This window comes from Pagrus major, chromosome 18 (genome assembly GCF_040436345.1).
Source record: "Pagrus major chromosome 18, Pma_NU_1.0".
NCBI classification, from domain to species: domain Eukaryota; kingdom Metazoa; phylum Chordata; class Actinopteri; order Spariformes; family Sparidae; genus Pagrus; species Pagrus major.
In genome coordinates, this window is record NC_133232.1 from 17,402,291 (window position 1) to 17,427,778 (window position 25,488).

General features: G+C 40.7%; 1 protein-coding gene across 4 annotated transcripts in view; it reads left to right on the forward strand.

The window, feature by feature from the left end:
• LOC141013065 (uncharacterized) overlaps nucleotides 1–25,488 on the forward strand; it is a 49,904-nt gene that overhangs the window by 12,668 nt on the left and 11,748 nt on the right. For 2 of the 4 annotated variants that reach the window (XM_073486603.1, XM_073486601.1), the window contains exons 2-7: nucleotides 9,265–9,314; nucleotides 14,384–14,466; nucleotides 19,789–19,963; nucleotides 20,875–21,001; nucleotides 23,398–23,538; nucleotides 23,641–23,700. In XM_073486603.1, the coding sequence (XP_073342704.1) occupies nucleotides 9,265–9,314; nucleotides 14,384–14,466; nucleotides 19,789–19,963; nucleotides 20,875–21,001; nucleotides 23,398–23,538; nucleotides 23,641–23,700 (636 nt within the window). The remainder of the gene's footprint in view (nucleotides 1–9,264; nucleotides 9,315–14,383; nucleotides 14,467–19,788; nucleotides 19,964–20,874; nucleotides 21,002–23,397; nucleotides 23,539–23,640; nucleotides 23,701–25,488) is intronic. The other 2 variants (XM_073486602.1, XM_073486604.1) reach the window with 1 other exon arrangement.

A 25,488-nucleotide genomic window follows, 5' to 3' on the forward strand; every position in this document is an offset into this window, starting at 1 on the left:
TGGGCGCACTGATACCCCCTTCTACTTTCTTTGTCTGTAAGGCTTTCAGACTCATGACGTGACAACAATACAAGCTTTTATGGCCCACTCACTAGAGTTGACTTAGACAAACATTTTGTTTGTGTGTGTGACACAGACAAAGAGAGTGAATTAAGAGAGGGGATGTGCTGCAAGACAGCGACACACAGATCCAACTGAAGAACCACAATTGTGCTCTCCTGGTATCAGTTCATACTGAAACCATGAGTGATTGAATCACTTCCTATATAACTTATAAGTTATAGTGACGATCACTAACTTCTACCTTTTGTCAGTACACAGATAAATGCAACACAGGAAGTGGCTCCATCATATGCTTGTTATTTAAAGTTGCTGTAAGTGATATATTTTCTTTAAAGTAAGTGTTAAATAGCTCTATATTCCAGCAGTAATCACTGTTATAGTATTTGGTCAGTATGTCTCTCCTCTCCCTGCTCATGTAGCATAACAGAAAATACATTTTCTGGTATCCCTGCCCACTTAAACCAATCAGGACAGAGAACTGTGTCTTCATGTGGTTACGTAGGGGATTTATACTGCAAAACGGACAGGAAGTTAGCTAAAATGATGCTTACAGCAACTTTAAGTGGGTCACTAGACAGCTCTGTCAGGCTATAACATTACATGTTCAGAAATTATTTCCTTCTTTTGTTTGTTTCAATGTTGTGTTCAAAAATGACTAACAAAAAAAAAGACAACACGTCCATGGGTTAGCATCAGAAAATGTCCACTCTTAAAGTTGGGATACTTTCAGATGGACTTTTCACACAATCCCACTTGAAGGCAGCATAAGTCTCACAGGGCATTAACTACTTCGACACTACTCTCTATTGGCTAAAACTTTACTAAATCCCTCTGCCACTAAGCTAACGTAACTGCTAAACAGGGTTGCTACAGCAGCATGGGGCTCAAGTATACACAAAATACAAAGAGTTTGGTTTGGCGGTGTGTAAAGCACTGTATTATCTGCTCTAATGTTAGCTGCAAATGTTAGCATACCTGCTGACGACCAAGTTAAAGTGGCTATGTGCCAGCACGTAGGCTAATATTAGCTTACTTCTGAGACTACGGTGCAAATCATTAGGTCATTATTTTGCTGGGTTGCATAGTATTTTTCCTACTGTGTGGATTTTACAATTATCACAATCTTCGTGACGATAGCAATCCCAGTCAACCTCATTAGGCTAGTTAGCATTAGCCTGTGTTTGAACTGCACTGAAGAGGCCTCGCTCTCAAAACCTTCTTGTTTCCTGTTACAAGTAAAACAAACTCTTAAAAAATAAGTCCTCATCTGTCTACTAAATCTGCTTACTTGCAGAGTTACTGTGAATTTAGCTGACTAGCTGGCTAGCTACAGTTGATAAAATCTGCTAGCCAGGGCTGTGATTTCAAAATAAAATTGATGGTCGCGAGCCAAAAATGAGAGGCCTGCGTTTTTCTATTGTTAAAAACATATTATGAATTTTTAGCAACATATCTGTCCCTGTTATCACCGTAAACTCAAAATGTGCTGCACAAGCAGGGAAAGCTTTCCAGGCAAAACAATAATGGCTAAAGGTGCTTAGCGAAGCAGAAACACAGTATTTTAGTCTTGATTTATTATTTTGCAAAAATTGAGGCAGGTTAATTTTCAGCCCACCGGTGGTTCAGGTCAGTGTTGGCAGACGATGACAACTTTGTGTTCTCACTTTCACACCCGACCCCATCTTTCCCAAAGCTTCCCAGTCATTATGTAACCACGGGAGGTTGAGTTTGTTCAGCAGGAACGGTGATGCAGCTGTAAGTGAATGTAGACGGTGCAGAGTGACTGATGAGAGTGTTTGGGCAGTTTCTGTCTTCAGTCCATGTAAGGCTTGTTGCTAAGAGCACAGCCCCATCTCAAACAGGAGGGGAAGAGATGGAGGAGAGGCAGAGAAAGGACAGCTGGAAGACAAGAGAAACCCCAAACCAGAAAGAATGGTTTCTAAACTTCCACCAAACCTCAGGAATAAAAAGCTTGTTGGAGCTATCTGGACTGTAATTGAATTTGAGCAATAATTTCAAATCTGAAGATGACTGAGAATTTCAGAGCTCATTCAGGCACAGGGATGACAGCATATACTTTTGATCACAGCAAATTCTTTTGAAGCTTTAAGGATATTTAGTTATAAACTACTCAAGCATTTACTACTTTACCCCGACTGTGTCACAGCTCTTTAGTTATAAGACCCTGGTGGTGGCCAATTACTCTTACCATGCTGGTTTATGTTGTTCCTGCTGGATTACTACAGCACCAGTCCAGATTAATACAGTCAGGCATGCTGGACTAAGAAGCTAATCTCCTTTTTCCACTTTTTCTGGGATCTCTGAATTTTTTTTTACAAGCAGTGTCTGGTTTTGTTTCAGTCACAGTGCATCGCTGCTGCGGTGTTTGTTTTGCATTTTATAACTGTGACTTCTACTGATTGTCATTTTGTTCACCACAATTGGAAGGAGATGTAACCAATACTTCTCCCATTTTGTTTCTAAATCTCAGACAAACAGAAATAACAGTGTTGCAATTTTAAATCGCTCTTCGTACATCTGATAACCAAGGCAACTGTTTATCGGTACTGATTCGTACAAGCATGTGCTGCATCATTCTGCATGTTGGAGGTCATTGTAGTTCACTGGCACTTTATGATGCTTGATGGGATTAAATCGGAACTGCTTGAATGCTAAATTCGGTGAATGCTGGGAATTTCAGAGTTCATGCATCAGGGCAAAATGAGTTGGATGTTTTACCTTTTTCCATTTACCAACCATCCAGAATGCACGTCCACCAAGGGGGTAGAAAACACATTAGCCTATCGCAGTGTCTTCATAGCTTGATGAAGGACAATTTCAGAGTTTAGACTTGGCGATCGCAAGATGCAGTCACGAAACTTTACAGGTGTGTAGTTGAGATCAAAATGAAGACCGAAGTTCGAAGATGGGTGTGGTCTCATGGAACAATGTAGTTTTCAGCGCTGAGCACGAAAACATTTTTTATGTAGGTCGGCTGTAGGAACTTTTAGTCCAAGTACACAACAAAGATTGTGCTAAAAGTGTGCCATGTTATATTCATTCTGATCCATGTAGTTATTAACAATGACACACCTGGGAGGTCTTGGTGGCCTGTCACAGATGCTGTCTTCGTTGTGTATTGAGTTTTTAATAATGACATGCAGTAGCTCATCTTAAGTTATGTTTTTCCACACCTTTAAATCAGTAACTCTAGAAGTAATACTAGGGTCATTTGAGTTATAGCCTGCTACTAAGTACTGTTACTTTCTCAAATCTTTTTTTTTTTAAGTCATGGGAAAGTCAAAGCAACAATGACATTCCTTGGAGTTCAGGACCGAAATTTAATGAATAATTTCCTTCGTAGTCACCGTCTCCTGCTGACCGTGCAGGCGTTGAATAGTTGAACTGGTCAAGAGGAAATACCACGGTTGTAAAGGCCGTGTTCCCAGTTAGGTATGTGTGGTTGGACAAGAGACAGGAACAGACAAAGAAAGAGAGGAGGGATGGTGAGAAAATGAGACGGGAGGTAAAATGAGCGAGGAGACAAAGAGGGGAGGAGGGAATAAAGAAATGTTGTTTAGGAGCTGTTATCTGGCCACATTCTTTATATATTTCTCATATCCTTTTATGGCCCTTTGGCTCAAATTGAGCTCCTTCAAGTAATGGAAATGGCTCAGTCAATAACAAAAGTCATGTTAAAGCCTTTTAACATCCGGGGATCGAGTTAATAGGACAGTGAAAGATGTTTATCCTGGAAGGATGCTGCCTTTTTTTTTACACACTATTCCCCATTAATGTTTTATTAGATAACATGCAGAGAGACATGTGACGAGATGGCACAAGGAAACAGTCAGGCTGGACTTTGTGTAGCGATCAATAGTCCAGCACAGAATGAACCACAAGGACTACCTCCCCAGTCTATTGATGCAAAACTCTGAATCCCTGATGTCTCCTTTTTAAAAAGGTGTTTAAAGGGACCCTATGTAACAATTGGTAGCAATTTACATGTATTAAGTCCAAGACAGACTAACACATTAGCATAAAGACTGAACTGACAGCGAGTCTCTAGGAAGTAACTGGACCAGACAAGAAACAGTTTCAGGACGTAAGCCTTCATAACACCATTGATTTTCCGTTTTGGTTGGAGGCAGCATATCATTAGAGTCACCGCTAACTGCTGCTAACTAGCTCAGGTAGCTGTGCAGCTAGCTGTCCGGACTGGGGGGCTCGGAGCTCGGGGACGAGGGACGTGTTGATGTGTATCTTTAGCGCAGGAGTTTTGGACCAGGACAGGCCTGGGCTAGCTGGTTAGCATGCTAACTTCAGTAGATATCTCTGTAACACTGTCATAATGTAAAAACTGGTACTTCTTCACACTCTGGTGATCCTTTTAGTCAAATTTTACATATTGCATGTAAAATCTGATTTGATAGTTATATAGCTGCGCTTCATTGAACTCGGCACCTGACTAATGAAGGCGGTCTAAAGAGAAGAAGCATATAACTTTGTGGAAGTTGACGCCATCAGCATGCTAATCCTTGAACGATCATAGCATGTGTACAGTAGAGATGAAGAGGGGAAAGACAACCAGAGATTAAAGCTGATTTGAACCTGAAGTGTCTTAATTCTCTATAATGTATCTTCTTTATTCCAGCAGGTCAACAAGAATCTCAGGTTGCTTTAAACATATGATGAATAAACATCATATGACAAATGTACACCTCCTCAATTTGCATACATACTTTATGTCGTGTACACACTTTGAAGTAGTCACGCATGCTGCTAGAACAGCATGCCTGTCTATAGCTATATCTGTACTCAGGGGTTCAGCCCAGTTTATCATTTTAGCAGACCGGAAAAATCCTTCTCCCTCGCAATCCTTTCTCCATTCATTTCTGCATCTCCCTCTCTTCCTCTGTGGAAATTGAAGGCTTGCGGCTCGTCATAGATACACTAACATCATATTACTGTGGCCAATTCATCTGCGCTCCCTCCGCTCAGCCTCTCATCTCCTCGTTCTCCGCCGGGATTCAAGTTAAGGACTTGTATTTGCGTCTCAAACATGGGGAATAGATTCTCTAGTTCTCTGGCCAAGCACTTAGAAGTAGGTCTTTGACTGGTCTTTTAAGGTTTCCCACATGGATTTCACTCCAATATATTGACAGTGATCCTTCGTACTGAAATAAGAGACTGTGTAGTTAGCAGTACAGTCTGAGTCTGAACAATCACTGTGTTGATTTTCATTCACTTCAGTAGATGATACTAGATTTTGCCGAGCATTTAAAACCTGCACTGAGTATGAGCAGCCGGATTTTACGATAGAAAACAGAATTTCATTCAGGAACCGTTTTAGCTGCTCTCACAGCTCTCACATGACTGAGGTTGAGCTCTCTGTTTACTGTGTACGGCCACACAGCTGAGGGGTTTGTTCTATGAGTCTAATGGGAAATCGTTACTGTAATTTAATCAAGTTATCGAAGGCAGAAAGCTTTACAAGGTCTCTTGAACGAGTCGCAGTTAACAGGCACTGAAGCTCTGCAGCAGTGGATGTCAGATTTCAGTGATTACCGTGTTTTGCTCAACAATGTCAAAATATCTCAGTTAAAAGCTGCCGTGCAACGTACATTAGTGCCTTTCTAAGCTCTCAGCCTCTTCGTCTGCTGCTGATTCACTGTAAATCTCTTACTCTGTGGGCCCTAATTGCTGTAGTAATGTAATCGGGTCCATATTAGCCCAGTTTAGTGCTGGTGGTACAGCAGGATTAGGACTGGAGTGGTGTGGATTTGTGATGTAAAAGCTCAAAGTCCAATATGGAAGCTACTATGGAAGCTTTACTAGATCAGATTATCCCTTTTAGATAGACAAGAGGATCTACAGAGATCATTTTAGAATCATGAAGGGGTTTGTTAAATATCTAAAGATTATTTAAAGCTTATTTCAATATGATCTTCAGAGTTGTTGCAGTCAGACATCTGCATGTTGGTGCTGACAAGAGCCAATTACTCAGTACAATTAGCTTAGGTGCAATGAGTAAGACTGGTTCCATTGAGGGATTAAGGCTGAACTAGATTAGATTTGCTTTACGTCAGAAGGACAAGAACCCCGTGGACAAAGTCAGGTTACAGTCATCTAAAAGAGCTCAGTGTTCTTTTCTGCCATCGATCGTGTTTATCTGAATTTCCTTTTTAAGGTGCAATATGTAGGAATTTGAAAGAATTTATAACATTTAAAGTTAGCATGCTAACCAGCTAGCCCTGGCCTATACCGGTCCAAAATTGCTCTGCCAGGGATGTAAACACCAACTAGCTGCACTGCTCACTGCGCTAACTAGCTAATGGTAGTTACAGTTCGTGGTAATTCTGGTGATGTGCTACCCCCCTACGTGTTTTGAGTATGAATTCAACAGGACGCCAGTTCTTACATATTGCACCTTTAACTTGCATCTATACAGTTTTGTCCCGTGTCAATCAGCAGGGTTCCTAGATGAGGGTTGTTCTTACCGTGTGGACCTGAACACTGTTCAGTCCAGTCATTGATTTGTGTTGTCTGGTTTACAGCAGATGGCATGAGAGTGAGGTTACTGTAGCATGTGTGTTACTGTAACTTATTTGTGCGTATGTACGCCTCATTTTAGCACAGATTTAAGGTCATGGACAAATATGGACATGTTTATCTTCAGTGTGTGTGTGTGTAAGTGTGCGTGCTCACTGTATGTGAGTGTTAATCAGGTTATTTCATCCGTCTATTAAAGACAGAACCCTGCTGGTAGGAATACCTGTACGTGCTAATCCCTTGTTATGTAATGAGGCTGAAACACACAGTCTCACTCTCTGTGCGTGTTTCTCATGCACAGACACACACTCTCACTCTCTCTCTCACACACACTTGGTAGCTTCCAAATAAAGCTAATGATGTGCCTGAGAGTGTTTACACTGCAGTGCTGCAGAAGGATTAGTATCTTAAATAAAGCCAAGTTTATAAACCACTGCCAGAAAAATGTCAGGGAACAAGGCAAAATGGAAAAAGTATATCATATGAAAGTGGTTGGAAAGAAAACAATTGTCAAAAACAACGGACAAAAATATGTTATTAAGGCCAGATTGCTGTTGTGGTTTTGCGTTTTATTTTAAGGCTCAGAGCTACAAAATAATGTAACTTGCTCTTGTATATTAGAATATGAGGAGAGAAGGAGCTCCAGCTTGTTAAGTGTCACGCTGTGGCTGTGACATATAGTCTGAAAAGACTCTTTGCAGATTTACAAGGTTTCCACACCCTGATATAACTGTTTCTAAAGCACTTTTCAAACATAGAATACATCTATCTGTTAAAGTTATAACTTTGTAAAGTAGACAAAAGTGAGACATAGAGAGAGATAATTGTGGTGAGCTAAAAATATGATTACAACAGGGAAGAAGAGTTGCAATTATATATACTAAAAGTAGGCAATGTTACAAGTTGCACATTTAATCTCTTTCTGTGCGTCTCTTGCTTCATACTGCTGCAGCCTGTGTGGGATTTTGATGTTGTTCTGTGTTAAAAGTGACAGAGAAATGTTATCAGGTCTGTCTTTATACTCTGTCCCGCTCATTTACATGTAAAAAGAAGAAAAGAATATCTGAAACACCTCTCAGACAGCATTACCAGGTCTAAAATAACTATTGTTATTATACATAATGTAGCTCTTTGTCAGATAAACGATCAATAGTTCATCAATAGTCATTCCAACGAACCAGTTAACTTTTGTTTGCAGATCTAGGGTCAAATCCATTTCTCATTTTCTTTAACATTGCCAGATAGGGTGTTTTCCTACATTTTTTGTTAATTTCTCAGGGATTAATGTATGGATGGATCTTGATGAAATAATCAGGTGGCTGGTATCTGTGAGTGAGTACCTTGGCAGAGGTATGCGCTCTACTGAATGCCATTCTAGTTGGTGATGGTTTATGGCACACAAATACTGCCTGTTACAATTTTTCTAACAATAAATGCTTGGGTGCATATTGTGTATCAATGGATGAGCCAGTGGATGTATTGTGATGTGTTGTGCAGGATAGATTGTGCATTGCAGACTGAGTTTGAAAAATCCTAATTTGGTCCTTCCTGTCCGGCAAAGCTGCTCTACATGTGAAGCACAATAATAAACAGCTTCTTACTTTGTTGACATAAACTGTCAACAAAGACGTGAATAACTACAGAGCTGCTGTATGGGCTTAAATTAGTTGGTACAGATGTTTTGTGTATGGCGACTCAGTGTAATGTAAACATGACCCAAAGCTTGTAACAACATACACTTCATTCAATATATTAACTTCACCTTATCAATATAAACTAGCTCTGAGCAGGCAATTAGGTGTGGTTTCCAATAATAGTGGATTACCTGAGGGCATCTAGGCTACACTTCTAATCAGCCATCTTATTAAAACCTGATGAAGTTTACATGAATAACTCAGAGATGGGCTTCATGGCTCTGACACTACTTACCATTGCAAATAAATGCTTTCTTTTTGGATGATTAAATTGTCTGGCTGATTGCAAAAGGCTGAAACCATGTGTTAGCTTCCAGAACCAGATAATGAAGCCTGCGGCCACATTACTTTTCTTTACACTCATTATTCATAAATCAGTTTGTCTTCCAGTCATTTTGTTGGATGGGAAAATAACTCATCATTTATGTAGATTTTTGTCGGAAATCGTGGCCATTGCACCAGACAGCTAAACTACATTTATTTTCTCTGTCAGAGTTTATTGTCGCTTTGCCTTTTTCAAGCAATTTGTTTGCTTATTTAAGTAAGTGAGGGTGATAATATAATTTCACTAAGAGCTTCTTACCATCTTTGGTTGAAAACTACACCACTGCTGTACACAGACAGGCCTCTATGTTTACTGTAAGTCTGTTTTCTCTTTTGTCCCTCTCTTCTTCCCAATATTCGTCTGTTTATCTAACTGACTCATCTTTCCTTTCATGCTGCTCTTTCCCACAACCCCTCTCTCTGACCCCTTCCCTCCCTCTGACTTGTGTTTGTCCCCGTCTTCTCTGTTTTCTCACTGTCTCCCTTCACTCCCCCTTGCTCTTTATTTTATGTCCCCTCCTCATCCTCTCATCTATAATTATCTTCCCCTGTCTCTATCTATCTTTCTGCCTGTCTTTCTGTTTACCTTCTCCCTCTCCTCCCCCCTGTCATCCCTCCATCCTTCTCATAGATGAAGCGGAGGATGTCACCTTGGGGAGCTGGCTTTGGAAGTGGGCACAGGTCAGTCATTTTGCCCCCTGACCATCTGACCGTGAACTTAATACTTATCAGTGATTTTAAAATATTAACCTTTAAAGGTGCAGTATGTAAAAATTGGCCACCTGTTGAATTCATACTCAAATTCAAACATCATATAGGAGTAACCACTAACTGCTGCCAACTGTAGCTGCCGTTAACTAGTTAGCTCAGTTAGCCATGCAGCTAGCAGTCCGGACCGGGAGCTCAAAGCACCACAGAAGTGTCGGTGTTTACTCTGCCAGCACTGGATATTTGGACTGGGAGGGGCTCAGGCTAGTCTAGTTAGCATGTTAAACATGACTAGCAACAAAATGTACAGATACCATAACATCAAAATCACATTCTGTTGATTATTTTAGTTAACTTTGACTTTTTTCAACTAATATTCTTACATCTTGCACCTTTTAAAAGCCCAGTCCACTTTTTATTAAATAAAAAGTTGAGCTAGCTAGTTGAGCCAATAGAGCCTAACTTCGACTAGTAGCAGGGGGATTAGTCAATATAGCCTCAATGTAATGACAAGTTGTGGTTTTACAGGGTGTTTTGTGTTGGAACCATTTCTGACCAGCACTTAGACGCTGTGGCCTTCTGGAGTCTTGCTGTCACTGCGACGTTAGCAAACAACTAGCAGAGGCTCCTTATTAGCCTAAAAGATGACATTTCATTTCAGTTAATGTTTGCAATAAACAAAGAGACATCATGATTCTGTATTTGTTAAGCTCTAGAGCTGTGTGTGGGTGGATTTCTGAACTTTAGACAAAGGCTAGGCTAGCTGTCTCCTCCTGCTTCCTGTCTTTGTGCTAATTTAAGCTAACCACCTCCTAGCTTCAGCCCCATAACGCACAGACATGAGAGTAGTCTTAATCTTCTCACGTAGCTCTCACTAAGAATGACAATAAGATCATATTCCACAATTGAGCTATTCCTTTAAAGTAGCTGTAGTATATATCAGCTTATAGAGTCATTTATGAGATATTAGCCTTATCTAGAACTGTACTTTATTACAAGCATTTCACTGAAAAGCAGACACTTCCATTGACGTTATGGACCTGTGTACAGGTTGAGTTCAATAATGTCAATACTTTTGCCTTCATCTGTAATGGTATGTTCAGTTTTATAGCACATGTGGTGTTATTGGGTGTTTAGACTGTTTTTCATTCTCTCCCTGACACTTGATTGTTTCCTGTGTTCATATAATAGACAGCATGCTTTATCATTGTCTGTGTTTATCTGTATCTGTTTCCTAGAGATGTTATTAAGCCTCTTGAACCAGCGTGTGTGTTTGTGTGTGTGTGTGTTTGTGTGGTGTAGGCTACTTTTCTCTGCAGTGTCTTCCTGTAGCATCAGACAGGAAATGGATCAGTCCAGCACTGTCAGCTCATAACAGCAACATCAGCAGCGCGTGTCTTTGTTTACGGCCTTGTGATGCAATAATGCAAATACCAGAGTTTACGGTTTATTAAAGAAGTGATGTTACAGGCTGTTAGAGTGGAGTTGTTTCTCTCTCTGCTGTACATGATTAAAAAAAGTAAGGCTGGAGATGATGATGATTCTCATGACTTTAACAAGGGTTAGGACGAAGATAATGGCACATGTTTATGTAATGGCAATACTGACGAAAGACTCCAGCACGTCAACAAACCCTCTGGAATTTTCCGTCTGCTTCTGAAACACAAACTCACTGTAAACACAGTTGACAAGAAGCTCTCCAGCTGCGTCTTTAATAGAGAGAAAGGGCATGTTCACACCAACAGCAAACATGGAAAACATGTTTTTTTCCCTATTACTAGATTTGAGATCATACCTCTGTAGGAGGAAAAATGAATTCATCGTAGCTATATATTTATGGACAGTTTTACAATGACATGACATTTTTGAAATGGTTTCATCCCTCTCAATTTTTGTGTCATTTATCTTTTTCCCATTTCCCAACAAGCCTGTAACAGTATTGCCCAAAAATGTATAAATTTTATGAAGTGTTTGCATTTCATGTAATTGTATAGAGCAGTAATGAGGTTCTGGATGTACAGGAAATAAAGTTTAGTTTTAGCTGGCACATGTAAGAGGACAATAAAACATTAAGAATAAAAAAAAAAAAGAAAAAGTTTTCCCAGGGGGTATTTGATAACATTGTCATAGTGGAATATAGATTTTCTTTGGCCTTTGTGAAACCTGTATTTTCCCTTTAAAGACAGTCTGACATTTAATTTGGTGTCAAGGAATTGTGTTTTATTCTTTCTTCTTTGTGAAGCTTTGCAGTTTTCATCAACAGGACTTGTCACTGCTCTTATAGAAATCTTGAGGAAAAGGTCAATTTCCATTTTTGGGGGGCTGTTTAGTGCTTTTTTTTGGTAGGATAGCTTGAAGAGTTGACAGGAAAGTGGGGAGAGAGACATTGACATGCAGCACAGGGCCACAGGTCTGATTCAAATCCTGGGCAGCTGTGGCAAGGACACAGCTTCTGTACATGGGTTGCACACTCCACCAACTGAGCTACTCACTTTACTTAAGTCACTTCAGTGCGACATAAACACAGTCTTTATGGTATCACACATCTGTACTGACTTGTAATATATCCCGTCACAGCTGTTCTGGAGGCTTGATGGTTTCAAGCTCGTTGTCATCTGTTGTAAATGAAAAGATCCTGAAATACTTTTCTGAAGTTTGGCCTCAGAAAACATTTCCATCTCTCCCCTCACCAGGTCTATTCTCATGACGTCCATTGATTCTGTGAAAAATAACTGCACCACATTCACGTTGACACAGCCACAACTATTCTGAGATATCAATTCACTGAAAAACATATCAGTAATACTCAGCTTCCTGCCAAACTACACAGGAAATCTTGTACATAACGCGCATAGATAATTGGATTTGAGCCTAGAATAGCGAGTCGTGAAAAACTTGGTGAATTGATGGCGTCTCTGTGTGAGACAGCAGCTAACTGCCTCGACATGCTGGAGCTGAACTCTCACGTGGCCTCCGGCTTCCTGTCAGCTGGACGAGGCTCATCGATAGTCCTCGGAAATAAAGTGAAGCGAGCGATTGAAAACTCAAAATGAAACTATGAGTGATGACGATTACTTATGAACGTTATTACAGTATTGAAATGTATCCGATGCTAACCTCTGATACTGTTGTACTTAATGACCTCCATGCTGCTGCACGATGAGAGCAATAAAAAGACATCAGCCTGTAATGTGATTTCATGTCTGTTTGAGTTTGTGTTAGCGGTTGCTAAGAATGAGCGTTGCAGCTGAGATAAGTGGATGGCAGAGCTGAGCACAACACTGGAAACATAGCTGAGATGCCTCTGTCGGTGCTGTTTGGATTGAAGTGAAGGATGATTGGTTTTAGATCCGACTGTAACATAACAGCCTGGATTTTAAAAGAAGTTTAAAGAGCACACTGAAGTTAGTCTGAAATATTAAAGGCACACCACACCTCAACTTTTAAGGAATGTAGAAATAGATGAGTGTTAATGCATTTAGCAGTTTATCCAGCAGGTATTTGGATGATTTTATAAGAGAGTAGCTTGTTACAGAAGACTGTGTAATCCTTCAGAGTGAACCTGCTCTGACTGTGATTTCACATTTCGCCACCTGCTCATGCCAAGACACTTTTAGTAGAAGTCATGACACTCCCAAATGGGACTTTAATCACATTGTAATCCAGCGAGCCTGATCACATTGCAAGTGGTCAGGCCGGCATATGAGTGAAATAAGGAGATCGAGGCAGATTAAGATAAATACAGGCACAAATAAAGTAACGGAGCCCAGGAGGTGCATGGAGGCAAAATAAAACTAATGTGTGCTCTTGTTTTAGTAATTCCTTTGGGCACATTGCTTAGTTCTTGATTTAATATTGTGTTTGGTGTGACACACAGAGACAGACAACATGCGAACATCAGGGCTTTTTTCCGATATTCAAGCTCCGAGACATAAAATGCAATTTATTTTTTTCACAGTCTGTGTTATTTTAATACATTTTCCCTTTTAAGTTCACATGTCACTGGTTATTCCATTTATTATGCCTCCATATCTGCCACAGCCGTGGCTGCATTCTTGTGAATGCAATAACATAAGAACGCTGCGAGGAAATGTATTCAAATTTTGGTACAAATGTCCACTATGACACGAGTATAAACTGATTAGATTGTAGTGGCCATAGGTCAAAGGTCAAGGCCACTATGACCTCATGAACACATTTTTGGCCACAACTCAAGAATAAAACACGACACACAAATGTCCAAAAGGATAAAATGATGAAGTTGACATTTGATATCCAAGAGGTCGGAGGTTAAATGCGCTGTGACATCATTATATTCTGCAAAAAAATGTTCTGGTCATTATTGAACGCCACAGCTCTGGAGCAGTAACTTGACTGGTGCGCGGTAATTCTGGTTCATATTAATCATCATACCAGCCGTCACAAAGCAGCAAGAACAATCCGTCCAAATTAAGAATGGGTATTTTTAAGCACAGTAGCTGTAACATTAATTATTTGTAATTATGAATAACCCTGTCACTGTGACACTGTGATCAGTAAGGGGTCCAGAGTTTATCCAGACAAATCTTTTGGAACAAAGCAGCCATCCTGCAGTTTTAATCAAGTTCAGTCATGTCAGTTTATTTATATAGCACATTTAAAAACAGCAGTCGTTGAACCAAAGTGCTTTCCAATTACGGAAGATGGGCAACAATCTGCTGCAACAGGTACTGTATGTACGATCAAAATAAAAGTAATACAATAGGAAATGATGAGAAATACAACCAAAACCAAATAGCAGCAAGAGGACGTTAGAAATTAGTTAAGAGGGGACTTGTAGGGTTGGGGAGTTCATACGTAAGCTTGTTTAATTTTCCCCAGATTAAATTGGTATGCATCGTTGTGGAGAAGTCATGAGCATCCTCACCTTGACCTTTTTTAGAATCTATCAGTGGACTGCCGCACTGCGCAAACAGTATAAATCAGTCCAATTAATCATGTTATTGCACAAATGTTGTTTTGAGAAACAGCTCTGCTCATCAGTGTCTCTCTCTGTCTCACAGCAGTGACAGCGCTGCCATGGCATCAGGACCTCCAGATGTGACGGCCAATCAGGAGCCTGCTGAGGTCGTGGAGGAGTGCTCAGGTAACAATTTGATTAAATGTTTAAAAAAATGGTGTGATTTCAGTGAAGAAAGGTGCTCTGAATGTGTAATAATGAGCAAAATTAAACATCCAATTAAATCATGCTGTGCTCTTACATGTTTTTAGCCTTTTTGCTTAAATAAGGAGTTTACAAAGCCATTGTGTGAGCACAGTTTAAGAAAATGTCCTTTATGGCTGATCTGAAACATCATTAGATCCTCGATCACCTGTACACTCTCCCCAGGTATAATTCATATGTACGTACAGTAAAGCCTGACCGATGTGACCCCAGCCATTAAGGGTTTATTCATGTTGTGAAAATGAAACAGCTCAACAAGTTTATTAAGAAAGAATGAATATTTGTTTGAATTTCAAAATGTTGGACACAGTACGGTGTTCTTCAATCCAGGACCAGGGTTGAAGAACACTGACCTTGTATATCCAGTGACCTTGACCTATCTGCTCATGATGCACCAGCGAGTTTGGACTAAATAAAGTTTTAAATATAATAATAAGTCATCTGCATACAAATAGACGTCAAACAAATGCAAAACGTGTAGTTGTTGCTTTCTATAGGCTTTATTTTGGCAGCTCCATGCAGCAGCAAGTGACTGAAATAGATAACTTTTCAACTTTTCCCTCTGGTAGTTTTTCCCTGTGGTATTACTGTTGGCGCCGCTGTCGCAAAGATAGCACTAGTAACATGGCTACCGCTAACGTCCTGGCTACTGTCCAAAGCAAAAAACAATCGTAAGAGTAAAACGCTTTGTTGTATTAATGACTAGGCAGGGTTTGTTACTTACTGATCAAGTACAAAGAATGCTTAGTTTGAACCGTCTCAAGTCCCGCTGGTAAGGGGAAACACATATCAACAGGGGAACAGACTTTGACACGACACCAGCGCTCTCCATCAGGTGAATGCCCGTCCTGTCACTCTTGTTTTACTTCATTTTTTTATCACTCTCCCTCTTGCAGTGTAGAGTTTCCACAGTTTTCAGTTCTTCCACCGTTACCTGGATAGTGACCGGGGAGAATGATGCCTCTTCCTGCTTTAGTCGCACAATGGCAGACGCGCTTCACTTTGTGCCATAACTTGACCTTTGTTTTCAGAAAATCAATCCTGGTGGCAGACTGAATAGCAACGTGACAGCGAGGTTGATAGGTAACCAATCTACAGTGGATGGATTTCTCTAGATCCATTACACTGTGCAATGATATGTTAAAGTGAAAGGTTGTCTCTTGCTACTTTAACTACCGAGAAATACTTTTTGTTAGGAAGATGTAGAGCGACCTCTACACAATGCACTCGTCTACAGTACATCCTCCCAGCTCCCAGTGTTTTGTGTGAGATTTTGTGGTAGATTTTAATATTAACATCTTAAACTCTGCATGTGCTTTAAAGTCAGAATGGTTTCTCGAGGACCTGCTGTCTCTAACTGGGAAAACAATAACAAACTATATTGGTGTCAGAATAAGGTGGATCACAGTATATGGAGGTCTACATCGTATCAGCAATGAGAGTTTGTACACACACACACACACAAGATCAGGCCGGCTTTAACAATCTACATCTCCCTGCTGCTGTTGGCAGGAAATGAAGGAGCAGAGAAGGCTATCATCATCTCTCAGTCATACACACACACACACGCACGCACACACACACACAAACACACAGATGCACACAGTCTATACAGATGGATAGCTGGTGATATAATGGGAACTAGGAAGAAGAAGAATTGCTTTGGGAGGTCAGAGAACGATGAGTCCAACTCAGTGCAAACTGTCTTTCATCCCTGAGCTTTAGACAAGGTCCTCTTTTAATTCTGTCATTTAATTGAAAATCTTATTAGATTTGTTTCAGGAAGTGGACCATTAGTACTGAGTTTGGTGAGTCACTTCTGTTTGACTCTTGTGGGATTGTTGAACGTCAGGCGTGACTCAACAGATCATGGAGGCTGCCAGTCATGTCCATCTCAATCTGTTGGTATTAACCCACTGATGGTGCCAGACAGGCAGCTTATCTCTGATTGGCATCAGAACGCACCGTGTGTTGAAAGTGTTGAAGTCTTTAAAGAGAAGCTTTTGGCCTCTGAGGGGACCCAATACTAAACTAGGGACAAGTTATGCTAACAAGCTCCCTCTTTCCAAATGGAATCGGAGCTTGACAGCAAAATAAAACTCCCACAAATGTATTTTGTATAAAGATGGACAGCTGAAATCACTCAGGGTTGATCACTAACGCTGTTGGAAATGTGTTTCTTTACTTGCTAGCGCACCGCAAGGGTTGCAACCAAAGTTAATACTGTGTCTCCTGGCAAAACTGTCTCTTCGCTATGAGTCAAAAAATGTCATAAGAAAACACCCAATCTGTCACTCCAGACTGAGGCTTACATGATTTCCCACATCCAAAACATCATGAAGTAATACGAGAAAAGGAGGAGAATTTCAAACATCATTTAGACCTGCTGTGTCAGGGCTGTATGTGTGTGGTTCGACCAGTTTTGATTGATAGTGGCCCGATCTGATCTGTTTTAAATATTCCTACGTTTTGATTGGTGCACAGAAAGATGTGACATCACCTTTTTTTACTTCATGATAAAGTTTCACTCCAGCTGTCCTGACAATGACCACGTCATGACCATAAACATTTTGTTGTTGTTCCCTCGCCTCCTCTTTTTCACTCTCTTCATGGCATTGTTTTCCTGTCAAAGGTCACCGTCTTCTCACTGAGAAAGCTGAGTTCAGTTCCCCCTAATATTGACCTTCGACTACCTTGAAATTCCCACAATGCTATTCAGAGTGTGTGCGTATAGTTGTGTTTATAACTAAAGGAATGTATATTAGGGAATAACATTATCTTAGACCTACAAAGGCCATAAGGCTCCTCTGACCTTCCATTGAGGCAGTGGCCTTTTTCAGCTCTCTGGGTGCAGACCTTTAACTTAACAGTGCATTGTGCCTGAAATAGCACAATAAATGGCCCCGTCGACTGGTGTTTCCCCCTGATTCTTCATCTTGGCAGTGCAGAGTGGACTCTGAAGTGCTGTCAAAAGCTTGTTGGAAGCTCCTCAAGTAGTTCACTTCAAGGTCCAGACAGAAGAGAGGAGGACTTGTAGCCAATGTTTTTTCAGAGAAATTGGATGAAAATGGACGTTATGCTCTCTGATTATGTGACAGGGGCTATATTTGGCACTCCATGTGACTGCAATTAGATTTTGACTTGTGCTTATTTTTGTGTGATGTTTTTAGATGTCTTAAAATTCATCAATAACGCACAATATCTCTCTGTATATATATCCACAACAAGGAAATGAACCAAGTCCAATCATTTTGTGACATGTTCTTTAACAAATGACCCAGATATTTCAAGCGTCTTGGCCCTGGTACCAGGTTTAGATTCCAGACATTTTTCAGCTGTGATTCAGCTCCAACCAGAAAGAGTATTTTTAGAGAAAAGAAGGAATGCTGAAGGATTCCCCACAGGGTGAAGGACAAAAATTACACCGCTCGTGTATAAAGAATGTGTCTTTTTTAAGTCTCTTCTGAAGCATTTCTATGGCCCGGGGAGGTGAATTCTCAAAATAGTTAGGTAGGATCACAGTTGTTTTGCATTTCTCTCAGCTCATTTGCTTTTTTGACTGTCCCTATGTTTGCTCCTCAACACTCTCCAGCCTCTGGGGGGTTCATATATCTGTACATTGGGATAATATATATGTTAATCTCTCTACTTGTAAGGCTCCAAATTAGTTTTGGAGCCTCAGTTTTGGAGATGTGTCCATCTGTGATGAGGTTGTTGTGACTTTTGTCTGCATTGGAATGCTCATTTACAACACCCACTTAGGTTTAGGGGTCCAGCATAATGCAATGCTTATGGTGCCTGCATTACCCACTCTGCAACTTGACCGCAAGGATCTGACAGTTTGGTCAGAGATTCAGTTATGGTGTGTTATGTTATGCTAGTATGCTAGCAGTTATGCTATGGTTTGCTAGTAGCAGCTAATGTAGCCTCGAGCTGCTAGCCTCAAGCAGAGATGAGTAGTGGGCTACAGAGAGCTGAGCTCAATTCTTTCTAGGTCTACTTGGTGGTCTCCAGAGGATGACTCTTACTGACTTTGGTGATCTCTAGTGTCACTAGCTGGTCAAAGCTTTTTTGTCCAATATGTCTACAATACCTGCTTAATACCATCTACAGAGCATCAGTGATATCAATGAAGTGAGATGTCTGCACAGAGACCAAAGGATACTAAAAGATAACAGCCACCCAGCCACAGTCTGTTCACCCATCTGGCAAAAGATACAGAAGTATCCACTGCTGTACCAACAGACTACAGAGCAGGCTGCTGTGAGACTCATCATGAACTCATCCAAAACTCTCCACCATAAAAAATATGTATTTTCATTGCACAACCCTGGTGTTGTAAATGAATATTAAATAAACCTTTGAAACTAATGACATTCCCATTAAAATTCTGATGTTAGCATTTAGCTCAAAGCCCGATATGTGGTCAAGTGCAGCCTCACAGAGCCTTTAGCACGGCTGCAGACTCTTACAGCACTGCATTAAAAAAGTTCAAGGGGCTGTGTCGAATGAGGCACCAGTCAGATCGGAAATGATCTGCCTTAATTTTTTTATTTGCCATAATCTTGAAAATCATAAAAATACATTGAGGAGGTTCAGTTTGAGTGACTTATCAGATATCGAAACGCTGTCGAGCCATTTGGTGAACTGTGAAAAAACAAACCTGTATTCTTGGTACAAAGTTATATGTGCACTTGCATTTATTTGATTGGCCATCGCCATCTGCAGTTTTCTTAAATACTGACCCCTTGACTTAAATAGAGAACCAGCCGACCGTGGGCATTTCAAGTTCTGGATGAGCGCCGTGCTGACTGAGAGCAGTGAAAGCTGTTTGTAGCTGTTTGAGGAGTTATAAAAGAGTTGTTGAGTTTTTCCACTGCGGCGCTAATGGAGGTGGACTCACTGGGGGGGGGAGGGTTTACGAGCACACGAGTGTGTGTTTGTGTGTGTGTGTAGCTGTCTTCGTGTACGTCTCTGTGTAAACACACATCAGTCCTGGTGTGTAGCGTCTCCTGGGGTGCCTACCTGACCCTTTACAGCCAACACAGGGCTAATTGCTCAAATAGAGTTCATATGAGGGCTGTGTGTAAAGATGCCGTGTGTGTAATTTTCTCATTAATATAACACTGTGCAGTTAGCTGTAATGATTCACTGTGGTGCTGTCAGGAGAAGGTAACTGTGAGGGGTGTTAAACCTGTTTCTATAAAAGTCTTTTTTTCTCTTTTTTCTCATTTGGCTTCACAGGAAAGAAGAAGTCCAAGTTCCAGACGTTTAAAAAGTTCTTCGCTAGGAAGAAGAGAAAGGAGCCGCCAGCCGCAGGAGCAGACGCCGGGCTCAAAGCCAGCCAATCAAGCGACAATGTCAGCAAAACATCCGAAAATAACACACTCACTCGATCAGAGAAGGAAAAGGGCTCTGGGTAAGATCAGACACATGCAGAAACACACATGTTAACTGCGACTGCAGCACCTTAATTGAAACACTGATACAAGATTCTAATACTTCTGTTTGGTTAATGGGGAAATGTGCTTGTAGTTTTTTGACTTTTGCACAAAAATATTCTCAATTCCCTCATAATTGTATTCATGTGAGTGTAGAAAAGCCTTCGAATGACCATTACGGGACACTAAAACTCAAGCTAATTAAATCATTTTTGGTGGGTTGGCAGACACCTAAGTTGAGTTGACCCACCCTAATAAAATATGAATCCAATAATATTTTGGCAACATCACCTTGTTTTCCAAAGATATTACTGAGCCCTCCACTTACTGGACACCACAAGAATTTGAAGGAGTTCGCCAACAAAACAGCCATTCGTGGTTGATACCAGTGACCTCCCTGCAGCCCAGTATTGTTTTTCTACCCAATTTGTTGGCGTTCCTCTGCCCATTTAGATAAATATCTCCTTTTGTGTGAAAAGGACAGAGACAATTTGAGAAAGGAAGATCATGTTTTAACATCCATCTCCTGGTCTTCCTCAGCTGGGACTCATGGTTTCCTGTTTTCATAACAAGTATAGTGGAACGTGTCTTCCTGTGGACAGTCTTAATTTCCTTTGTTTTCTAAGCTGTGCCACTTCCTGCCTTGTCTACTCTTGACGTTTCCCTGTTGTGTCACAGTATATATCTGATTTAATTTACTGAAGCGATTTTGTCTTCCTCCTCGTAATCTTGAGGGGAGATTTGTTGAAGAAGCAACGATGTACAGAGAAGAGAATATCGATTTACTTATGCCAGCATGCATTTCTCTTTATTTCGTTTGTTTTCTTTTAAAATCTGTGAAAAATCACTCTCTGCTTTGTTTATTTCTTCCACTTCCTGTTTCCCAAAGGTCAAAGATCAGCCTGGGCAGCAAGGCCTTGTCACACGACTCCGTCTTTGTTTCGGACTCATCGGAGGCCAACGAGGCTCTGGGGGCATCTCAAGACAGCATTCATGGGAAAGTGAAATCACTACAGGTAAATACACATGAAATATATTGAGGAAGCTGTGTTGACCCTGACCTCTGACCTGTGTGTGGAGACAGACGAGACAAAAGAAGATTTGTCTGCATGTTTACGAGTAATAATAAACAAGGATCAAAATATGTGTTTGGCTGAGAGGATGTCTATGACCCTGTGTTGTCCTCAGCTGTCATAAGCAGTATTTATCAATAAAGGAGATGATGGAGAAAGACAGAGCGGTACCAGCTGATCTGTGCTATATTTAGTCAGACGGGCAGAGCTGGTGTTTATCACAAATACAAGTTAAAAGTGAAGCGCCTGTCAAAGCAAAATGAAGTAGCGGTTGATGAAAGAAACGCAGACAGACAGAACAAATGTCTGTCACAACAACAGGCTAAAACCGGAAGACATGAGACCCAGACAGACGAGCTGACCTGCAGTTAAACTGCTCCACTAAGCTACCTACAGAGGAGTGAGAATTAAACAACGTCTAAAAGGGATTTGCTTAAAAAGAAACTTTCTCCTGCAGCTAAAATACAGAGAAAGGCTCTACTTTGGGTCTGTTTGCAGACCAGACAGCAATCCCACAGTGAGTGTGAGGGAACAACAGACAGAGAGACATGGGGAATAATAATCAATGCATTCATATTTAAGAATATTTCACAAGTAGAAGTGTTAAATAGGAAAAAGACTTTGAGAGAGTATATACCTTGATTTAGATAACTGAATTTACTGTAGGACACAATCTGATGGACATTTCCTGACCTTAATCCTCACTGTGAGCTGGACTCTGTTTGATAAGCAGGCTGATCGCTCCAGAGCCAAATATAAACACACTATGTAAGGATCAATATGTTACAGGGTGCATATAAGAACACAATGTACAGTGCTACACTGTAAAGTGGGTCTAACATGGTGGTCACTCTCTAAAGATAATGTAGGTGTTAGCTTGTAGACATCCCAAAAAATCCCCAAGAATGTTTGACTTGCCACAAAATGTCTGAATTACTTCGTTTTACTCTTAAATTGTATTTTCTGTAAATCTTATGTAGAAATAGCAAATCCTTTTATTTTCCTTCACGTTTAAGAATGCTGACTCTCAAACAAACAAAAAAACAGCATGTAATGGTTCCCCTTTCTGTAGCTAACTGAATTGGAAATGCTAATTGCTTTGCGAGCATATTCACAGTTCACAGTTCAGATATTGAGATATTCATTAAACTCAGTCACTTGATATGAAAATGGAAAATACACAGTTGAAAAAGAAGAGAAAACTACTTATCTTATTAAAACGCCAACGTTGCTATTTTTGATGGTCATAATTATCCCACTGCATTATTAACAGGGAGACCGGGGGCAGTTGTAACGTCTCAAATTGCTCGAAGCAGAAGCGATGCACAGCCATGAAATTCATAATGCAGATGGTCTTTGATGATCCCTCTTTGCCTGCCAAAGGACAAACTGATGTCTCATACCTGTCCAAGCCTCTCGGCCAAAACTCATTTTTGAGATGTAAAATCTTTTTCATCCTTTTTTCCCCCTCATACGCTCGTAACCTTAAATGTCTATGAACTTAAATCTGTCTAGTTTTGATGATCATTCTGTTGTCTCACACTGGATATCTTTGTTGTTTCTAGCCATTACAGTTGCTCCACATGCTGTTACAATCGCCCCTGCACATGGGGGCAGATGTAACATCTAACTTCTTTTCTTTTGTCCTCTCTGTTTCTCCACGTTTTAGAGTTACTGTAATAACATTAAAATATTAACATTGAAAACCGCAGCGGTCAATGTCTCTCCCTCAATGACTCGGTGTGTGTGCCAGCGTCGAGCCCGGCCAATAAAAGCTGTATTGTCCTCTGTTTGCGTAGCACCTTGAGTCCTTGTGTGACTGTTACAGGTAGATACGTAACTGCCAGATAACAAATCTATTAGTTTGAGTTTCTGTGATACCTACCCCCCCCCCCCCCCCCCCCCCACACACACACACACACACACACACGCGCGCGCACGCACACACGCACGCACAGCCTAAAATAAACACTTTCTCTCTTGAGTGCCAGCTGCCTGTCCTCACAAGTCATTCTCTGTTAATCATACTCTACACTAGTGAGGAGTTGCAGACTTTAAAAGCAAATAAATGTTAGAAAAACACAAAATGAGCACTCGTACGCACCTTTATTACCCTTTAATAAAGCAGTAGTTTATCAAACAGGCTCACAGTTTTGGCTTCTCTCCATCTCTGACTACCCAAACACACACAAAACCTGGAAAACCCTTTCACTTCCTGCTGCTGTATCTCCAAGTGTGGCTATGTTCCCAGGTTTTTTGATTCTTTATCAGGCATTTTGATTCCAACATAGATAAGGCATACAAAGACAAGTTGTTAATTTAATTGTGTTTTTCTGCAGCTCCAGCTGAAGCAGGCCATCAGACTGGGCTCTCCTCCATCCCTCATGTGTGTGAAGAGGATAGAAGACGCTGGAACCATGTCTGAGGATGACGGCCTGCCGTGTAGTCCACCTGAATACACGACACTTCACACGGCCATGGTGACACATATTATTGAACGGTGTCCCACTCTGCAGCACATTACATTCAGGTGGACCACAGAGTGTGGCGCTAACACTGTTATTCTTCTGTCTGTGTGTCAGAATCAGGCTGAGAGGAACAGCTCGATCAGTCTGGAGGGGATAGACAGTGATGACGACCAGGTAAACAAACACCTAAGAGGACTCTACCTTTTTAGCATTGTTTCAAAATTGATTCCACAGAGCCAGAAATATTGTCTTTTTATTCCATACACTCTTCTTCTTCCTTGTCAAAACCCTGCACCTACATTACCCACAATGCAACTCGGCAGTCCAGTGAGAGATTCAGGTGTTGTTAAGCGAGCTTGATTTGTTAGGGTTAGTAAATCAGAGGCAGAGCTGTGGACTCGGGCTGGGAATAAAAACACGTTCTGCTAGTAACTTTAAAGGTTAATTGATAACGGCAGACATTTTGACTTGTCAAAGCAGCAAAAAACCAAGGTCTGAGCAATAACGTTAACAATGGCACCATTCCTAAGTAACCCAGTATCTCGTGTGAGCATGCACAATACCAGAGCACAGGAACTGGCTCACCGAGATGGAATGCAGTCATCATTAATGTTTCAAATTCCACCTGTGCTTTTCCTGCTTTGACAAGTCAAAGTGTCTGCCGTGAAAAGGGTCTATTCACTGCGGCCGCTACAGTCAACGGATTTAGTGACATTAGTTAGCCACTAATGATTGGAATAATAGCCCAATTAGAATAAAAGGCCTCATGTAACCACCTCAATCTGAAGAGACTGATCTGATCCAGCCTGATCGTAAGGGATTTTCAATTTGATTGAGAGAGGTGGTGTACACCTTTTGATAACCGTTTCGATAGGAAAATATTAGCGCCCAATAATCACGTAAAGGGTTAATCCACCTGTTTCTCTCTGGTAGCAAAACATATATTGTTTCCAAGAGGGACAAAAAACATTGTGAATGTATAACTGAACAACACCTTTGTAAAAACTTTTACTAATCACGTAGAATTATACATAAATTCGTAAGAAGTATCACTTACAGTACGATAATAAGTTTTAGGGGTTTGTCTGTTGTTCCCACATTAAATTTAACCAGACAGACATTCTTCTGAGAGGCGCTAGATGATAAAACGCCTATAAAAGTTGAAATTGTGTTCAATCAGTTGTTGCTTTGTCCATAAGACGTATGCCACGTTTTTAAGAAAACCATGCTTAATCTATTGCTATAATGTTTCCGACAGATTAGATACTTCCCAGCAGGCAGAACCGCTTTTCACATGTCAAAAAAATTTAATACTGAGAATCAGAATGATTTCAATCGGGGTAAAGAAATATTGTCCATACAGTATAACCCCAGCTAACGTCACTTCTACACTATAATGCTTAAGTGCTGCAGGAGCCAGACTGAATCCACAACTCCTAAGCTCCAGTACATGCTTCTATTGTAAAACAAATAGCCTCAAAGCAGCATGGTGAGTGAATTCCCCCTGTCTTCAGCCAAACAGCCATTTAAGTCATCTCTTGGCATGATATGTGGTTTACAAAAGCGTAAAGGAACCTTCAGGCTGTGTGTGATCGTGACATTTCCTCTCATGTGACTCTGATGGTAAAAACATCTCATGATCTAATCTAATCACTGAAACACCACTCTGGTTCTACATAAAGGCCACCTTCATGCTAATTGACCTCTTTCTTTATTTTGTCCCCTCCTCTTTCTTACAGTCTAATTGTCCGTCTCTTGACTTACTGTATGAGTGTTTGTGGTTCAGCCCATTAAATGTTCCATATTCTGCCCAACGACGCTGTCAGTTAAAACAATCCACTGCAGATGGACAGAAAGGAGAGCCAATTCGTGATAAGACAAATGTCCTAAAAACCTCAACTATCCACTTAGTCTCGCTGACTATAATGTGTAATGCGGCCTTAAAAGCATAGTCAGCAAAGT